This window comes from Cervus canadensis, chromosome 8 (assembly GCF_019320065.1).
Source record: "Cervus canadensis isolate Bull #8, Minnesota chromosome 8, ASM1932006v1, whole genome shotgun sequence".
NCBI lineage: Eukaryota > Metazoa > Chordata > Mammalia > Artiodactyla > Cervidae > Cervus > Cervus canadensis.
This window is the reverse complement of record NC_057393.1, coordinates 20,283,736-20,302,470: the sequence shown is the minus strand read 5'-3', so window position 1 is coordinate 20,302,470 and position 18,735 is coordinate 20,283,736. Positions and strand designations below refer to the sequence as shown.

The 18,735-nt window shown below is 36.2% G+C and overlaps 1 protein-coding gene across 1 annotated transcript in view; it reads left to right on the top strand.

Moving 5' to 3' along the window:
* Positions 1-18,735, top strand: part of SMC3 (structural maintenance of chromosomes 3) — a 37,957-nt gene that overhangs the window by 10,059 nt on the left and 9,163 nt on the right. The window contains exons 5-18 of the mRNA XM_043476001.1: positions 2,738-2,809; positions 3,411-3,490; positions 3,757-3,835; positions 4,970-5,087; positions 6,055-6,230; positions 6,744-6,824; positions 7,048-7,212; positions 7,514-7,635; positions 8,764-8,977; positions 14,978-15,081; positions 15,541-15,640; positions 16,265-16,425; positions 16,751-16,892; positions 18,474-18,624. Coding sequence (XP_043331936.1) covers positions 2,738-2,809; positions 3,411-3,490; positions 3,757-3,835; positions 4,970-5,087; positions 6,055-6,230; positions 6,744-6,824; positions 7,048-7,212; positions 7,514-7,635; positions 8,764-8,977; positions 14,978-15,081; positions 15,541-15,640; positions 16,265-16,425; positions 16,751-16,892; positions 18,474-18,624 — 1,765 coding nt within the window. The remainder of the gene's footprint in view (positions 1-2,737; positions 2,810-3,410; positions 3,491-3,756; positions 3,836-4,969; positions 5,088-6,054; positions 6,231-6,743; positions 6,825-7,047; positions 7,213-7,513; positions 7,636-8,763; positions 8,978-14,977; positions 15,082-15,540; positions 15,641-16,264; positions 16,426-16,750; positions 16,893-18,473; positions 18,625-18,735) is intronic.

Genomic DNA, 18,735 nt, shown 5'->3' with positions numbered 1-18,735 from the left:
TTCAGAGTCAAAGTCTATTTGGGGGAGGGAAAAAAAGGTTTGTGGCTGAGTATTGTTATCCTAATCCAGCGTCTGCTGCTTTGGCAAGAGGATTTTCTCAGTACAGTTAAGTCGCTCAGTCATGTCCAGCTCTTTGCAAGCCCATGGACTGCAGCACACCAGGCTTCCCTATCCATCACCAACTCCCAGAACTTGCTCAAACTCAGGTCCATCGAGATGGTGATGCCATCCAACCATCTCATCCTCTGTCATCCCCTTCTGCCTTCAATCTTGCCCAGCATCAGGGCCTTTTCTAAAGAGTGAGTTCTTTGCATCAGGTGGTCAAAGTATTGGTATTTCAGCTTCAGTATCAGTCCTTCCAGTGAATATTCAGGACTGATTTCCTTTAGGATTGACTGGTTTGATATCCTTGCAGTCCAAGGGACTCTTGAGAGTCTTCTCCAACCCCACAGTTCAAAAGCATCAATTCTTCAGCGGTCGGCTTTCTTGGTAGTCCAACTCTCACATCCATATATGACTACTAGAAAAACTATAGCTTTGACTAGGTGGACCTTTGTTATCAAACATCTGTCTCTGCTTTTTAATATGCTGTCCAGGTTGGTCATAGCTTTTCTTCCAAGGAGCAAGTGTCTTTTAATTTCATGGCCGCAGTCACCGTCTGCAGTGATTTTGGAACCCAAGAAAATAAAGTCTCTCTGTTTCCATTGTTTTCCCATCTATTTCCCATGAAGTGATGGGACTGGATGCCATGATCTTAGTTTTTTGAATGTTGAGTTTTAAGCCAACTTTTTCACTCTCCTCTTTCACTTTCATCATGAGGCTCTTTAGCTCTTCTTCGCTTTCTGCCATAAGCGTGGTGTCATCTGTGTGTCTGAGGTTATTGATATTTCTCCCAGCAATCTTGATTCCAGCTTGTGCTTCATCCAGTCCGGCATTACACATGATGTACTCTGCACACAAGTAAAATAAGCAGGGTGACAATATACAGCCTTGACATACTCCTTTCCTGATTTGGAACCAGTCTGTTGTTCCGTGTCCGGTTCTAACTGTTGCTTCTTGACCTGCATATAGATTCCTCAGGAGGCAGGTCAGGTGGTCTGGTATTCCCATCTCTTTAAGAATTTTCCACAGTTTGTTGTGATCCACACAGAATGAATAAAGCAGAAGTAGAATGTTTTTCTGGAGCTCTCTTGCTTTTTCTATGATCCAGTGGATGTTGGCAATATGATCTCTGATTTCTCTGCCTTTTCTAAATCCAACTTGAACATTTGGAAGTTCATGGTTCACGTACTGTTGAAGCCTCGCTTGGAGAATTTTGAGCATTGCTTTGCTAGCGTGTGAAATGAGTGCAGTTGTACAGTAGTTTTAACATTCTTTGGCATTGCCTTTCTTTGGTACTGGAATGAAAACTGACCTTTTCCAGTCCTTTGGCCACTGCTGAGTTTTCCAGATTTGCTGACATATTGAGTGCAGCACTTTCACAGCATCATCTTTTAGGATTTGAAATAGCTCAACTGGAATTCCATCACCTCCACTAGCTTTGTTCATAGTGATGCTTCCTAAGGCTCACTTGAGTTTGCACTCCAGGATGTCTGGCTCTGGGTGAGTGAGCACACCATCATGGTTATCTGGCTCATGAAAATCTTTTTTGTATAGTTCTTTTGTGTATTCTTGCCACCTCTTATATCTTCTGCTTCTGTTAGGTCCATACCATTTCTGTCCTTAATGTGCCCATCTTTGCATGAAAAGTTCCCTTGGTATCTCTAATTTTCTTGACAAGATCTCTAGTCTTTCCCATTCTATTGTTTTCCTTTATTTCTTTGCATTGATCACTTAGGAAGACTTTCTTATCTCTCCTTGCTGTTTTTAGAACTCTGCATTCAGATGGGTATATATTTCCTTTTCTCCTTTGCCTTTCACTTCTCTTCTTTTCTTTTCTCAGCTATTTGTAAGGCCTCTGCAGACAATTATTTTTGCCTTTTTGCATTTCTTCTTGGGGATGATATTGATCCCTGCCTCCTGTACAATGTCATGAACCTCCATAGTTCTTAAGGCACTCTGTCTATCAAATCTAATCCCTTGAATCTATTTGTCTCTTCCACTGTATAATTGTAAGGGATTTGATTTAAGTCAGACATGAATGGTCTGGTGGTTTTCCCTACTTTGGTCAATTTAAGTCTGAATTTTCAATAAGGAGTTCATGATCTGAGCCACAGTCAGCTCCTGGTCTTGTTTTTGCTGACTATATAGAGCTTCTCCATCTTCTGTTGCAAAAAATATAATCCATCTGATTTCGGTGTTGACCATCTATCTGATGATGTCCATGTGTAGAGTCTTCTCTTGTGTTGTTGGAAGAGGGTGTTTGCTATGACCAGTGTGTTCTCTTGGCAAAACTCTGTTAGTCTTTGCCCAGCTTCATTTTGTACTCGCAAGGTCAGACTTTTCTGTTACTTCAGGTATCTCTTGACTTCCTACCTTTGCATTCCAGTCCCCTGTAATGAAATGGACATCTTTTTTGGGTGTTAGTTCTAGAAGGTCTTGTAGGTCTTCATAGAATCATATAACTTCAGCTTCTTTGGCATGAGTGGTTGGGGCATAGACTGGATTGCTGTGATATTCTAGTCTGATAGAAATTTTCCTCCACTGAATTGGGCTTATTACCTGCACTAAACTTTAAAAATATTTAAAGAATGTGAAAGTACCACTTAAATGACATTAACTTTTTCTTGTGTTTTAGGAGGGTACTGGTCCTCGTGTTATTTCTGCTTTTGTGGAGATTATTTTTGACAATTCAGACAACCGGTTACCCGTGAGTAACTGTTTTTTTCTTTTCAGTAATAATATTGAGAATTTTATTGATGCAGCTGACTTTTTTCATGCTTTGAAACTTTTATTTATAGCTGTACTTAGGCTTTTATGATTTGTATGTGTTAGTCACTCAGTCATGTCCAACTCTTTGTGAGTCCCTGGACTGTAGCCCTCCAGGCTCCTCTGTCCATGGAATTCTCCAGGCAAGAATATTGGAGTGGTTGCCATGCCCTTCTCCAGGGGATCTTTGCAACACAGGGATCAAACCCAGGTTTCTTGCATTGCAGGCAAATTCTTTACTGTTTTAGCTACCCAGGAAGGCTTTTATGATTTAGTTTATACTAAAATAATTATAGCTTACATACTAATTTTATCTTAAAATTTTGAATGTTCTGGTAAACAAGTGGGAATGTGCAAGCTGTTGTAAAAAAAAAAAGGTCTTTGTTGTAGAATTGAGTATTCAATAGCATATCTTTAGTGAGATAATTGAAGTTTCAAAATAACTGCTATGGTGAGGGACTCTAAAATGACCCTATTAACTGAAATGTTTCCAAAACATTTACTATTAGATTTATGTTTGAGCTTTTATGTTTTTTTCTTAGATCGACAAAGAGGAAGTTTCACTTCGAAGAGTTATCGGTGCCAAAAAGGATCAGTATTTCTTAGACAAGAAAATGGTCACGTAAGCATTTTTATGCTTATAATTTCTATACAAAAGAGTAAAAGTATTTTACTTGGCTCATATATGAGGTGCTTTTGCCTCAGGTTCAGCAAATCATTATTTAGAGCTCAAGCATAAGAATCAGAAGATTCCCTGAGGCTGACATAAAAGATAATTTAATGACTGTTCTATACTTTTCATGCTCCTTAACTCAAGGGTTACTGTATTCTTTGCTTATTGTTAGATTGTTATATATTTGAAAAAATTTTTAATTGTTATATCAACAGGAAAAATGATGTGATGAACCTCCTTGAAAGTGCTGGTTTTTCTCGAAGCAATCCTTATTATATTGTTAAACAAGGAAAGGTAAAAAATGTGTATCTTTTTAAATGGAGTTTGTTTTCTGATTATATTCATTAAATGATGAATTTGATTTCATTCTAGTGGTTAAATTTGGGTGAAAATGGACCTTACTGTCTTCTGTTTTCATTGATTTATTTTGCACTGAAGTTTGTATTAAAGTACCTTTTTTGTGGCCATAAAGTGCAAAATAGATCCATTGCACAGTGTGATAAAAGTATTTCAGCAGAATTATTTAAGTGGATCGTGTTTTCTTAGTGATCCGAAGATATTTTTGGTTTGTAGAAGTTAAGAGTATTGTAGAAACTTTATAAAAATCACATTTGAAAAAAGTTACTTTCTGAAATTAATACTCTGTTAGTATAACACACTAGAAACCTTACATTACCAGAAATCTGCCATAATGCCACATATTATTTTCCCTTAATCAAAATGCGATTTTTCACAGTTTTTAGGAGTTATACTTTCGCTGATTGTTCTGCTATTTCCTCATATATTTTAACTATATATATCTAAAATAATTTATTTTTCTTACAACATATCCTGCAGGGTCTTAATAGTTTTCTATTGTGCTATTTTGGACTAGGGGAGAATCCTTTTAAGATGTCCACTTCTTATTTCATGTTGGAGGTGTTTTTAGCTATGTGTTGGAAAGCTAGCATTCAGAAAAAGGGATTAGGAAGAATATGTGTTTCACTTTTAAGAGCAAGGTTTTTGAAAAGACTGTCTTTATAAGAAGTTTCTTTAAAAGGAGGCTGATTTGAAAGCAATTACCTGAGACTTACTGCATGCATGCAGCATAGGTCCCTTTGTATTATTTCAGTGTCCGCTCATAGGTCATTTCATAGAAGCCATCTATATTGTCTTCCTCTTTTATTAGAGCACTGCCATCACCCTAACTCTTTATGCTATAATTTCTTATTTTGTTTTGTTTTTGGCGTTTATAGTGTAATGGTATGTATACTTCCTGGTTTTTTTCCCACTAGAATGTAAGTTTTTTGAGGGTAAGATCTTTTCTGTTCATTGCTGTTCTCCCATTGTGAACTCAGTACTTAAAACTTGGCATGTGAATACCTTTGAAGGTAGAGTTCTTAAAGAGCAATCTATCTCTGTAAATAATTACTATTCTAAAATTTTTAGATTAACCAGATGGCAACAGCACCAGATTCTCAGAGACTAAAACTATTAAGAGAAGTGGCTGGTACTAGAGTGTATGATGAACGAAAAGAAGAAAGCATATCTTTAATGAAGGAAACAGGTAAAATAAATGTTATTCTGCCTTATTTCTTCTATTCTGTGAATTGCTTTTTCATTGTGTTATGATACTTGAGAGAAGTTGTGTATTCTCAGGAGGATATTGTATAATAATTTGCCTGTGGACAGATTGGAAAGAAAATTAGTGGTAGGCAGTTGAAAGTTTGAGAATTCTAACAATTTGTCTCTTTGAATAAAGAATTGTTACTATGAGATAATAGTGTCATTCTAGGTCAGCTGCTTTGTGCCTGTAAAGTCTTTCTCATTATTAGTGAGGATAAGACATTTGGATGTATTCCTCAGGGAAAAAAAATGCTGAAATATCAGTTGGCATTAGGTTTTAATTTATTCAGAAGCAAGTAAATGTAAAACTTAAACTTTGAACTTGGACTCTTTCTTAATATGTTCATTATGGAAACTCAACTTTGCCTTTCAAGTGCTGTGCCCTTTCATGGCTTAAGAGTCAGAAACCCTTACATTCAAAATCTAAATAATAGTTACCTGATATTGAGACTTTAGACTTGACCTCTCTGGTCCAAAGCTTTCCCATTTGTGAAGTCCTTTTTTATAGTTTGTAGTGGCGCATAGAGGAGCACAGTAGCACCATGATTGGAATACAGTAAGTATTCAGTTAGATAATGCTGTTATAAGAATTGAGAATCAGTGACACTAGTGATATTAAGGTTTTGTTTTTGTTTTTCCTGATGTCATGGGGAGGCACATTAACTTTTAAAGGAAGCTTAAACAGAGGCCTGTACCACATGTAATATAAGAATCAGTGTCACCATGTATAAGTTTATTGTCTTATACTTTCCATAATAAATAATTGCCATTTTAGTATCTTAGATTTGGTTATCACCTAACATCAAAGAAATAATGCTAACGTGCTTAAGATTAACACAGTATATTTGAGAATTGATATTAATACAAATTTTATTCAACTCCTTCACCCTTCTCCCATTTTTTTTAAGAGGGAAAACGGGAAAAAATCAATGAGTTGTTAAAATACATTGAAGAGAGATTACATACATTAGAGGAAGAAAAGGAAGAACTAGCTCAGTATCAAAAGTGGGATAAGATGAGACGAGCCCTGGAATATACCATTTACAATCAGGAACTTAACGAAACTCGTGCTAAACTTGATGAGGTAAAATACTTACCTTTGCCACTTGTTTAATTTTATTTTTATGAATATATTTAAACTCATATTTATACTTTTCAATGATTTTTAAATACAGGCCTCAAAATTCTAAAATGTCTTAGTGAATTCATTACTCAGCAGATTTACTCTTTGAATTTACTCCAAGGAAAATGACCCATGTGGTCCTTGCTGTAGTTGTATCTGACATATAATTAGGTGGTGGTGTCAGGCAGACCAGGATGAGAAGAAAACAACTTTTACGGTTTCACGAATTTCTTTCTTGGCTTTTTAAAGTGTATTTTGTAATTAGTATTGCTGACATTTTGTACAAAAATGTGTTTTAGGTAATGCTGAAAACTACAGGCATTTTCTATTTAAAACCACTACAGTTATTTTTGGGGAAAAAATTTTGTAAGTGAATGCTTGTTTTAAGAGATATTTAAAGATTTTTGCTAGATGTTATAAAATATTGAACAAACTCAAAATGGGTTAGAAATCATAGCTTGGTTTTTTCCCCAGCTTTCTGCTAAGCGAGAGACAAGTGGAGAAAAATCCCGACAATTAAGAGATGCTCAGCAGGATGCAAGAGATAAAATGGAGGTAAGGTTATAAACTTGGGTTCAGTTAACTTGTAAGTTAAACTTTTTATACCAGAATTATGGAATGGTAACTTCAAGTAGGGATCACTGGGATTGAGTATTGGAAAGAGAGTAGTACTGAAAGTTTAAATGAGAGAAAAAGAAGAGACAAACCAATGGTGTCCTGATTTTGCTTTTGTATTTCTAGTTGTCTAACTTGTTTCTCTTTGATACTTTTTGAATAGGATATTGAGCGCCAAGTTAGAGAACTGAAAACAAAAATTTCAGCTATGAAAGAAGAAAAGGAACAGCTCAGTGCTGAAAGACAGGAACAAATTAAGCAGAGAACTAAGTTGGAGCTTAAAGCCAAGGATTTACAAGATGAATTGGCAGGCAATAGTGAACAGAGGGTAAGTTAAAATGCTGAAAATGAAAGACCCAAGTGTTCAGGTGAGTGGGAACTGCAGAGGACAGTCCCTTCTGTGACAGGGGTGCATGCTTGAATTTTTGTAAAAAATTTGGCACATTAAAATAATTTGCGTTCAAGTTGCAATAGACTACTATCAGTTACTTACATTTAAAAATTAGTTTTATGTTGCAGGGTCAGTTTTCTCATGAATTCTTCTCATGAGAAAGTATCTTATGCTAGACTTATAAATAAGAAAAGTTTTTAAACAGATTGCATTTTTACTTATCTTGCTTTATTTACAGAAACGCTTATTAAAAGAAAGGCAGAAGCTGCTTGAAAAAATAGAAGAAAAGCAGAAAGAACTGGCAGAAACAGAACCTAAATTCAACAGTGTAAAAGAAAAAGAAGAGCGAGGAATTGCTAGGTCTGGGACTTTTTTCACCAATTCTAATTTTCTACATGGTTCCTCTATAGAACCTTATATAAAGAATTATAAGTTAGGAAGTTAGTAATTAAAGGCAAAAAGTAATTAAGGGCAAAAAGTTAAATGCCCATTTCAAAGTAACAGCCAATACTGTGGGCCAGTATTAGTGTATACATATTGCTTGTTTAGAAGCCCTAGGAGATCCACAGTATCCTCACTATAAATTTGACAGATTTAAGTAATTCAGTAACTTGCAGATTCAGTAACTTGCCCATAATAATTTAGCTAAATTTTGGACTTTTAAAAACATGAATGATGATTGTTCTTTTTTTTACCCAAATTGTATCCTGCTGTGTGTTCATTCTGCCACTTTCTTTTCATACTTGATGTCTTTTAACATCTAGACATTTTAGTTTCTGTCTGTAGATTAGATTTGCCAGTGTTTGCTGACTTCACAATTTAGTACATTATCATGTTTTTATGCCACATATGTTCATTTTAGTGAATTTCCTGTTTATATTCTTTTCTCCATTTTTTTCCTGATTTTTTTTCTTACTGTTTGATAGCATTGTTTTATATTATCTGGGCATTAATATTTGTCCTGTATGTTGTATGTGTTTTCTCTTGCCTTTTAACTTTTATAATGTCTTTCATTGTAAGGTGTTGAAAATATTTAAATAGTTAAATATAGTTGGAGCATTTTTGAAAATCCCTGAAGTAGGGTGCTAGATTTGTCTAGGTTTACTGATTAACCCAGACCAGGAAGGACCTTAAATCCTTAGAGGATGGGCTGTTTTACCTGAATTTCACTGATTTTGAAGTTAAATTAATGCTATATAGAGCTAGTCCTAGAAGCTCTATTAGATAACAGTTGCTTTTTATACTTAATTCTTTTTTTTTTCCCATGTGTCTTGTGGGGTCTTAGTTCCCTGACTGTCAAAGCCAGGCCCTCAGCAGTGAGAGCACGGAGTCCTAGTCAGTGGACCACCAGGGAATTCCCCTTCTTTCCTTCTTTTATGGAATTATAAAAATGGTTATTGTCTCTCTCTACTCTTGAGGTATTGATTGCAATTAAACTTGGTTATTTTCTGTTCCCCTTTTCAATCCATTCTCTTCTATCTTGTGTAGATTGGCCCAAGCTACCCAGGAAAGAACAGACCTTTATGCAAAGCAAGGTCGAGGAAGCCAGTTTACATCAAAAGAAGAAAGGGATAAGTGGATTAAAAAGGAACTCAAGTCTTTGGATCAAGCTATTAATGATAAGAAAAGACAGATTGCTGCTATACATAAGGATTTGGAGGACACTGAGGCAAATAAAGAGAAAAATTTGGAGCAATATAATGTAAGAACTTTCATAGCTGCTTTGTGAAATCGTTGAGTGTGAACATGTGCAGGTTTACCTGTTTCTTTAGGTTTTATTTGTAAATAGTTTATCATAAAATACACAAGACAGATACTTAATTAGATAAGACCAGCACAGTTCAATATTATACATATGGTAGTTCTTTTTTTAAAGATTTTTTTTTTACTGTATCAGTGTGTGTCCATAGATTAAGTCATATTTTAAAATATATTTTTTATGAGTCAGTAACATGTACTTGGACTGTACACTTAACTGTAAGTGATACCATACAAATCTAAAATGACTAGTAATTTAAAATTTTTCCATTTTTATATAATAATGTAAAATTCTATCAATGTAATAACTTACTGCAGAATATATTTTGTTAACACATTGGTGATTTTATAACACTTACTAAATGAATTAAACATTCACTCTGCATGTTTAGTTAGCATTTTCTTACAAATTGAAGTAGAAGATGAAATCATTACTTTGAATAAGAAAGATTTTAAATTACTTAAAATTAGAAAAATGCTTTCTTAAATGCTACTTGTGGATATAGTGATTGGAAGATGATCAAAGTGGTAAGAAGGGAGTGTGTAGGACAAGTATAGGGTAAGAATATATATATATATATGTATATTTATTTATTTATATATACACATGCCTAGAAGGAACCTTTTTACCTTACAAGGTCTTCACCTTTGGTATGGTCAGTTTATCCGAAAAGTCACTGAAAACATAAAATCTTAAATATGTATATATATATGCATTTCATGTATAATATTTACATGTATTTATATAAATATTTAAAGATAAGTGTATGCTTATGTACAAGTCTTTATTTTTAGACATTTTTTAAAGAGCATCTTTGGGTTCACAGCAAAATTGAGAGGAAGGTATAGAGATTTCCCATCTCTTGCCTACCCCCACACCTGAATAGCCTTCTTTATCAGCATTCTCCACCAGAGTGTATACCAATATTGATGTAGAACCCAAGGTATTTCTTATGAATATGAGTAGTGATTGGCATTCCGAGGGGACTTTTGTGTTATGAGCCACACATGTAAATACAGTTCTCCTTAAAGTTGGATGAAAACAGTTCAGGATTCAATATAAGATCATATATTGCATTTGGTTGTCATGTTTCTGTTATCTGCTTTAATCTGCATCAGCTCTTCAGTCTTTCCTTGACTTTGTGACTTGACATTTTGAATTACTGTTATAAAGTATGTGCTTGTGTGCTCAGTTACTCAGTCGTGTCCAAATCTGCAACCCCATGGACTGTGGCCCACCAGACTCCTCTGTTCATGGGATTTTTCAGGCAAGAGTGCCGGAGTCAGTTAACATTTCCTCCTCCAGGGGATCTTCCCCGCCCAGGGGTCGAACCGTGGTCTCCTGCCTTCATAGGCAGATTCTTTACCATTCAGTTCAGTTCAGTTCAGTTGCTCAGTCATGTCCAATTCTTTGTGACTGCATGGAGTGCAGTACGCCAGGCTTGCCTGTCCAGTACCAACTCCTCAAACTCATGTCCACTGAGTCGGTGATGCCGTCCAACCATCTCATCTTCTGTAGTCCCTTTCTCACACATTGAATCTTTCCCAGCATCAGGGTCTTTTCAAATGAGTCAGTTCTACGCATCAGGTGGCCAAAGTGTTGGAGTTTTAGCTTCAGCATCAGTCCTTCCAATGAATATTCAGGACTGATTTCCTTTAGAATGGAATGGTTAGATCTCCTAACTGTCCAAGGGACTCTCAAGAGTCTTCTCCAACACCACAGTTCAAAAGGCTCAATTCTTCAGCACTCAGCTTTCTTTGGAGTCCAACTCTCACTTTCATACATGACTACTGGAAAACCATAGCCTTGACTAGACGGACCTTTGTTAGCAAGGTAAATGTCTCTGCTTTTTAAGAAGCTGTCTAGGTTGATCATAACTTTCCTTCCAAGGAGCAAGTGTCTTTTAATTTCATGGCTGCAGTCATCATCTGCAGTGATTTTGGAGCCCCCAAAATAAAGTCAGCCACTGTTTCCCCATCTGTTTGCCATGAAGTGATGAGGCCAGATGCCATGATCTTAGTTTACTGAATGTTGAGTTTAAAGCCAACTTTTTCACTCTCCTCTTTCACTTTCATCAAGAGGCTCTTTAGTTCCTCTTCGCTTTCTGCCATAAGGGTGGTGTCATCTCCATATGTGAGGTTATTGATATTTCTCCCAGTAATCTTGATTCCAGCTTGTGCTTCATCCAGCCCAGTGTTTCTCGTGATGTACTCTGCATATAAGTTAAATCAGCAGGATGACAATATACAGCCTTGACGTACTCGTTTTCCTATTTGGAACCAGTCTATTTTTCCATGTCCAGTTCTAACTGTTGCTTCTTGACCTGCATACAGAATTCTCAGGAGGCAGGTAAGGTGGTCTGGTATTCCTATCTCTCTAAGAATTTTCCAGTTTGTTGTGATCCACATAATCAAAGGCTTTGGCATAGTCAGTAAAGCAGAAATAGATGTTTTTCTGGAACTCTCTTGCTTTTTCAGCAATCCAACGGATGTTGCCAATTTGATATTTGGTTCCTCTGCCCTTTCTAAATCCAGCTGGAACATCTGGAAGTTCATGGTTCATGTACTGTTGAAGCCTCCCTTGGAGAATATTGAGCATTACTTTGCTAGCGTGTGAGATGACTGCAATTGTGTTGTAGTTTGAGCATTCTTTGGCATTGCCTTTCTTTGGGATTGGAATGAAAACTGACCTTTTCCAGTCCTGTGGCCACTGCTGAGTTTTCCAAATTTGCTGGCATATTGAAGCAGCACTTTCACAGCATCATCTTTTAGGATTTGAAATAGTTCAACTGGAATTCCATCACCTCCACTAGCTTTGTTCATAGTGATGCTTCCTAAGGCTCACTTGAGTTTACATTCCAGGATGTCTGGCTCTAGGTGAGTGATCACACCATCGTGATTATATGGGTTGTGAAGATCTTTATTATATAGTTCTTCTGTGTATTCTTACCACCTCTTCTTAATATTTTCTGCTTCCGTTAGGTCTGTACCATTTCAGTCATTTGTATAGTTCTTAAGGCACTCTATCAGATCTAATCCCTTGAATCTATTTGTCACTTCCACTGTATAAATTCTCCAAGCCAGGCTTCAGCAATATGTGAACCGTGAACTTCCAGATGTTCAAGCTGGTTTTAGAAAAGGCAGAGGAACCAGAGATCAAATTGCCAGCATCCTCTGGATCATCGAAAAAGCAAGAAAGTTCCAAAAAAAACATCTATTTCTGCTTTATTGACTATGCCAAAGCCTTTGACTGTGTGGATCACAATAAACTGTGGAAAATTCTGAAAGAGATGGGAATACCAGACCCCCTGATCTACCTCTTGAGAAACCTGTATACAGGTCAGGAAGCAACAGTTAGAACTGGACCTGGAACAACAGACTGGTTCTAAATAGGAAAAGGAGTATGTCAAAGCTCTATATTGTCACCCTGCTTATTTAACTTATATGCAGAGTGCATCATGAGAAATGGTGGGCTGGAGGAAGCACAAGCTGGAATCAAGATTGCTAAGAGAAATATCAATAACCACAGACATACAGATGACACCACCCTTATGGCAAAAAGTGAAAGTGAGAGAGAGTGAACGAGTTGGTTTAAAGCTCAGCATTCAGAAAACTAAGATCATGGCATCCGGTCCCATCACTTCATGGGAAATAGATGGGGAAACAGTGGCTGACTTTATCTTTCTGGGCTCCAAAATCACTGCGGATGGTGACTGCAGCCATGAAATTAAAAGACACTTGCTCCTTAGAAGGAAAGTTATGACCAACCTAGCCAGCATATTAAAAAGCAGAGACATTACTTTGCCAACAAAGGTCTATCTAGTCAAGGCTATGGTTTTTCCAGTAGTCATGTATGGATGTGAGAGTTGGACTATAAAGCAAGCTGAGCACAGAAGAATTGATGCTTTTGAACTGTGGTATTGGAGAAGACTCTTGAGAGTCCCTTGGACTGCAAGGAGATCCAACCAGTCCATCTTAAAGGAGATCAGTCCTGGGTGCTCATTGGAAGGATTGATGTTGAAGCTGAAACTCCAATAATTTGGCCACCTGATGCAAAGATCTGACTCGTTGGAAAAGACCCTGATGCTGCGTCAGATTTAGGGCAGGAGGAGAAGGGGACGACAGGATGAGATGGTTGGATGGCATCACCGACACAATGGACATGGGTTTGGGTGGACTCTGGGAGTTGGTGATGGACAGGGAGGCCTGGCATGCTGCAGTCCATGGGGTTGCAGAGTCAGACACGACTGAGCGACTGAACTGAACTGAACTGTATAATCATAAGGGATTTGATTCAGGTCAGACCTGAATGGTCTAGTGGTTTTTCCCTACTTTCTTCAATTTAAGTCTGAATTTTCAATAAGGAGTTCACGATCTGGCCACAGCTCCCAGTCTTGTTTTTGCTGACTGTATAGAACTTCTCCATCTTTGGCTGCAAAGAATGTAATCTGATTTCTGTATTGACCATCTGGTGATGTCCATGTGTAGAGTCTTCTCTTATGTTGTTGGAAGAGGGTGTTTGCTATGACCAGTGTGTTCTCTTAGCAAAACTTTATTAGCCTCTGCCCTGCTTCATTCTGTACTCCAAGGCCAAATTTGCCTGTTTTTCAAGGTATTTCTTGACTTCCTACTTTTGCATTCTAGTCCCCTGTAATGAAAAGGACATCTTTTTTGGGTGTTAGTTCTAGAAGGCCTTGTAGATCTTCATAGAACTGTTCAACTTCAGCTTCTTCGGCATTACTGGTCAGGGCATAGACTTGGATTACCGTGATACTGAATGGTTTGCCTTGAAAACGAACAGAGGTCATTCTGTCGTTTTGAGATTGCATCCAAGTACTGCTTTTAGGACTCTTGTTGACTGTGATGGCTACTCCATTTCTACTGAGCTACCTGAGAAGTCCATTATAAAGTACATATTATCTATTACCATATGCACTTATGTATTATATATTAGAGTTGTTTTGCCCATTTAGTCCAATTTTTAGTGACTCATCTTTGAGTGTGTTCAACACTAAATCAGTTTTGTAAAGAAACAACTTTTCCTTGTACTCATCATCAGTTTATCTAATGTTTAATGTAATCAGTCACCTAAAAACAAAAACATACCGGGGAGCAAACAGAACTGATTCTGTAACCATCAACAGCTCAGCTGGTAGGACAAGTGACCAGGAGTAATAGACTACTGGCCAGTGTGCTTTGGACTTTGGTCAGGAATGGAAAACAGGTTGAATGAGGTAGTCAGTTATTTGGGAATTTGTTAGTATTGTTTCAGTTGAGATAGCTACAGTCCTGTCTTGAAATAAAAGGCATTTTTGTCTTGAGTTCATGGAAATATCAACCTCAACAGATGCCCTTTTTGAAAAAGCTTGGTGCTAAAACAGGACCTTGCAGTGAGAGGTTTTATTCATTCTTTCTTAAGTTTGAAATTATTTTTCAATATTTCAGTCACATTTAAGTGTATCAAAATGACCACTTGTGAGGGTGAACTCTGTTCTTTATTCTGGATAGAGATGATTTTACAGTGCTAATTACATTGTACAAAAAAGCCTTTTGCTTCTTAGTATGTTCCTAAATCTCTTGTGTTCTAGTGTGTTTGTGTGTGGGTAGAGGGGGCCATGTGAAAAGTATGCATTTCAGTGTTTTGAGAATTCATTAATAAATTTTTTTCTTCTAAAATTCTAGAGTATACATTATAGAAGTAGCAAGGTTATTAATGAACAAATTAATTGTTTTGATACATGTATGTGCTTGTTAAACCATCACCACAATTAAGATAACAAGCCTATTGATCACCCCAAAATTTTTCCCATACCCGTTGGTAATTCCTCCCTTCCTCCTTTCCTGGCCACTTCCATCCCCTGATAACAACTGACCTGCTTTCTATTACTAGGGATTAGTTTGTATGAAATTATATTTTAAATTTGAATTATTTTTATTTCCATAGAAACTGGATCAGGATCTTAATGAAGTCAAAGCTCGAGTTGAAGAACTGGACAGAAAATACTATGAAGTAAAAAATAAGAAAGATGAATTACAAAGTGAAAGAAAGTTAGTATAGACTAAAGTATGCCTTAATATTTTTGAGTAATGCTAGTTACTGGCTGTTAAATGGTCTTTAAGTGTTCATTGGAAGGACTGATACTGAAGCTGAAACTCCAATACTTTGGCCACCTCACGCGAAGAGTTGACTCATTGGAAAAGACCCTGATGCTGGGAGGGATTGGGGGCAGGAGGAGAAGGGGACGACAGAGGATGAGATGGCTGGATGGCATCACCGACTCGATGGGCATGAGTTTGAGTAAACTCTGGGAGTTTGTGATGGACAGGGAGGCCTGGCGTGCTGCGATTCTTGGGGTCGCAAAGAGTCGGACACGACTGAGCGACTGAACTGAACTGAAGTTATAAATTAACTACAGAAGTTTAATTTCAGTCTTCCCTCAAAATTGTATACTGTTAGCATATTGTCTTAATTTTAAAATTAAAGACAGTCTATTTTTTATTGATTAGTTACTTGTGGAGAGAAGAGAATGCAGAACAGCAGGCACTTGCTGCTAAAAGAGAAGATCTTGAAAAGAAACAGCAACTTCTTAGAGCTGCAACAGGAAAGGTGGGTAGGTTCTTTTCATTACCTCAGTTTGCATTGAGTCAGTTATTACTGCACAAGAATTTATTAGCTTTCAAGAGAAGAGTGCAAATTACTTATCGTATAAATATGAAATACTGGATATCATTTAAGCACCCATGCTATTAAAAATAGCGCTTGTGATTTCTAGATGAAGGGTCCATTTTTAATGCTAATATCATGGAACAGAATCCATAATACAAGGTGTTGCACGTAGTTGGCATATTTCAAGGGAGTTGACCTATTGTTGGAGAGGGTGTTTAATCTGTGGTATATTTTTTATTTTTTAAAATTTTTATTGGCGTATAGTTTATTTACAGAGTTGTATTAGTTTCAGGTGTTCAGCAAAGTGAATCAGTTACACATATAAGTATATCCACTCTTTTTTTTTTAGATTCTTTTTTCATATAGGGCGTTACTGAGTATTGAGTAGAGTTCCTTGTACTGTACAGTAGGTTGTTATTAGTTGTTTGTTTTATAGATAGTTGTGTATATGTCAATCCCAATCTCTCAATTTGGTATATTTTTTTAATGTATAGAGTAATGGGGGCATTTTATATCAGCAGGAGTGCCATTAGCATTATTTTACTATTTTTTGCTTTTGAACAGGCCATTTTAAATGGAATAGATAGCATAAATAAAGTGCTAGACCACTTCCGTCGAAAAGGAATAAACCAGCATGTTCAAAATGGCTATCATGGTATTGTGATGAATAACTTTGAATGTGAGCCTGCCTTCTACACATGTGTGGAAGTCACTGCTGGAAATAGGTGAGATTTTTTTTGCTTAATGTTTTGAGTTTTTAAAGAAAAAAGGGAATAAGAATAACCTAAGAAACAACTTTTTGTAGTTTAAATATATCCTCTTTTATTTAATATTCCAATCCTTTTATTTAACGTTCCAATTAAAGACGTCAATGCTAAGTGTTTGTTCCTAGTTGTAGAAACTAGAACTTCTCCGTTTTGTACTTCCTCTTCCTCCATTGGAATTTTCTGAGTAACCCTCCCCATACAAATTGGATGGCATAGAAAAAAGTAACTTGTTTGCTTAAATGTTTAAAGCACTTTGGACCTATCTCGTTCTCTTTACATGTAGGTTATTTTATCACATTGTTGATTCAGATGAAGTCAGCACGAAGATTTTGATGGAGTTTAATAAAATGAATCTTCCTGGAGAGGTTACTTTCCTGCCTCTTAACAAGTTAGATGTAAGGGATACTGCCTATCCTGAAACCAATGTGAGTTGATGTGTGTTAAAGTCTGACTTTCAATAAGTTTTTTTCTTGATTTAGCACATGTTAGTGCACAACAAACACTATATACATTGTGGTTCACATGGTCTGTGAGGTAAGCTTTCCTTTCTTACCGTAGAGGATAGTTAATGCTGGATGAGGAAAGGAAGGAAGACAGAGGTCACAGCCGTGACATAAACCATTGCAAAATGTGCAAAGTGTTAACATACATCAGTACAGGATATTCTGAGAATGTAACTCAAGGAGACAAAAATTAAGATTTAATAATTGGAGAATTCCCTGAGGAAGTATCATTTCAAGTAAATAAGATTTCTGAATATTCTTTTAAATGGCTTATAAATTAGATTAAAAATATCTAACAATATGATAGGCTCTGAAAGCATAACATTGCTCTTGTTATTAGCTGGTATGCTTTTTAACGTATTAAAAATATTACCTAGATATCATCCTTGATAAAAATGTAATTGCTTTGAGGTGTTTGGCTTCAGAATGTTGATGGTAGTAGCAATTATTTCACTGTTTTTTAAGGTTAAAGCTAAAACCCTGGGAGAATGATCTACAGTTGAAGAGGAACAGTGAGAATCTTACAAGCTTTTTAAGTGGTCTAGCTTTTTCTTTTAAATCTACAAATTATTTCTGAAGTTTTGAGGAGGAGAAATTGAGTCATAAATGTGATGTGTGAGTGAAGCAAGTCACGAAAGAATGCATATGGTGTTATTCCCTTTATAATACCTGAACAAAAGTAATCTTAGATGATAGAACTACAAGTGCAAGGAAGTGATTACCACAGAATTATAATAGTAGTCATCACCAGCAGGTAACCAATGGAGATAACCACTATGATTAGAAGAGGGCTACACTTACGACTTCTGGGTTTTATGGTAGTGTTTTGTTTCTTTTCCTACATGGTGGTTATATTGGTGTTTGCTTTGTAATTATTAATTTAAGCTTAACATATTTATTGCTTTTTTCTGTATTAGGATGTATTTCCTAATGTAAAAATTCGATTATGCCAGTTGAGAGAAAAAAGGGAAAATAAATTTTATCTGAAAGGTTATATGTGTGTAGATTATTAGATGTAAATAAAGTGAAAATATTTTGAGAATATACTACTAGTTTATATTTGTCCCTTCTGTGTGACAGATGCTACACTAAATGTTTCACATTTATAACTTGCCTAGTCTTAACTTTGTGAGGAAGGTACTGTTGTTATTGTAGTTCTATAGATGAGTACAGAAGTTAAGCAACTTGTCCAGAGCACACATCTGAGGAGCAGAACTGAGACTTGAACTTGAGCAGTCAGGCTCCAGAGCCACTGAGCTCTTTATCACTGTACTCTGAAAACCTCTATACTATAGAAAACCTGGATGACTTACATGAGTACAATTTCCAGGATATTTCAGTAGAATGAATTTTCTCACTTGTTCAGTATAAAAATCAACCGTTTTGAAACATTAAGGCATTTTGTTTATTTGTATTTCAGAAAAATGTAATTTACAATTAAGATAATGTTTTAACTAATTGTGTTGTGAATTCTTTGCTTGCTAACAACATACTCATTTTTAGGATGCTATTCCTATGATAAGTAAATTGAGGTACAATCCCAGATTTGACAAGGCTTTCAAACATGTATTTGGAAAAACACTTATTTGCCGTAGTATGGAAGTTTCAACCCAGCTGGCCCGTGCTTTCACTATGGACTGCATTACCTTGGAAGGTTCGTAATAGTAATTACTTGCTTTGAACAAATAAATTCCTTTAAAAGTGTTTGAAAATTCATGTGCAGTTACTTCTCATTTTTAAATCCTGTTGGTTTATTTAAGTCAGA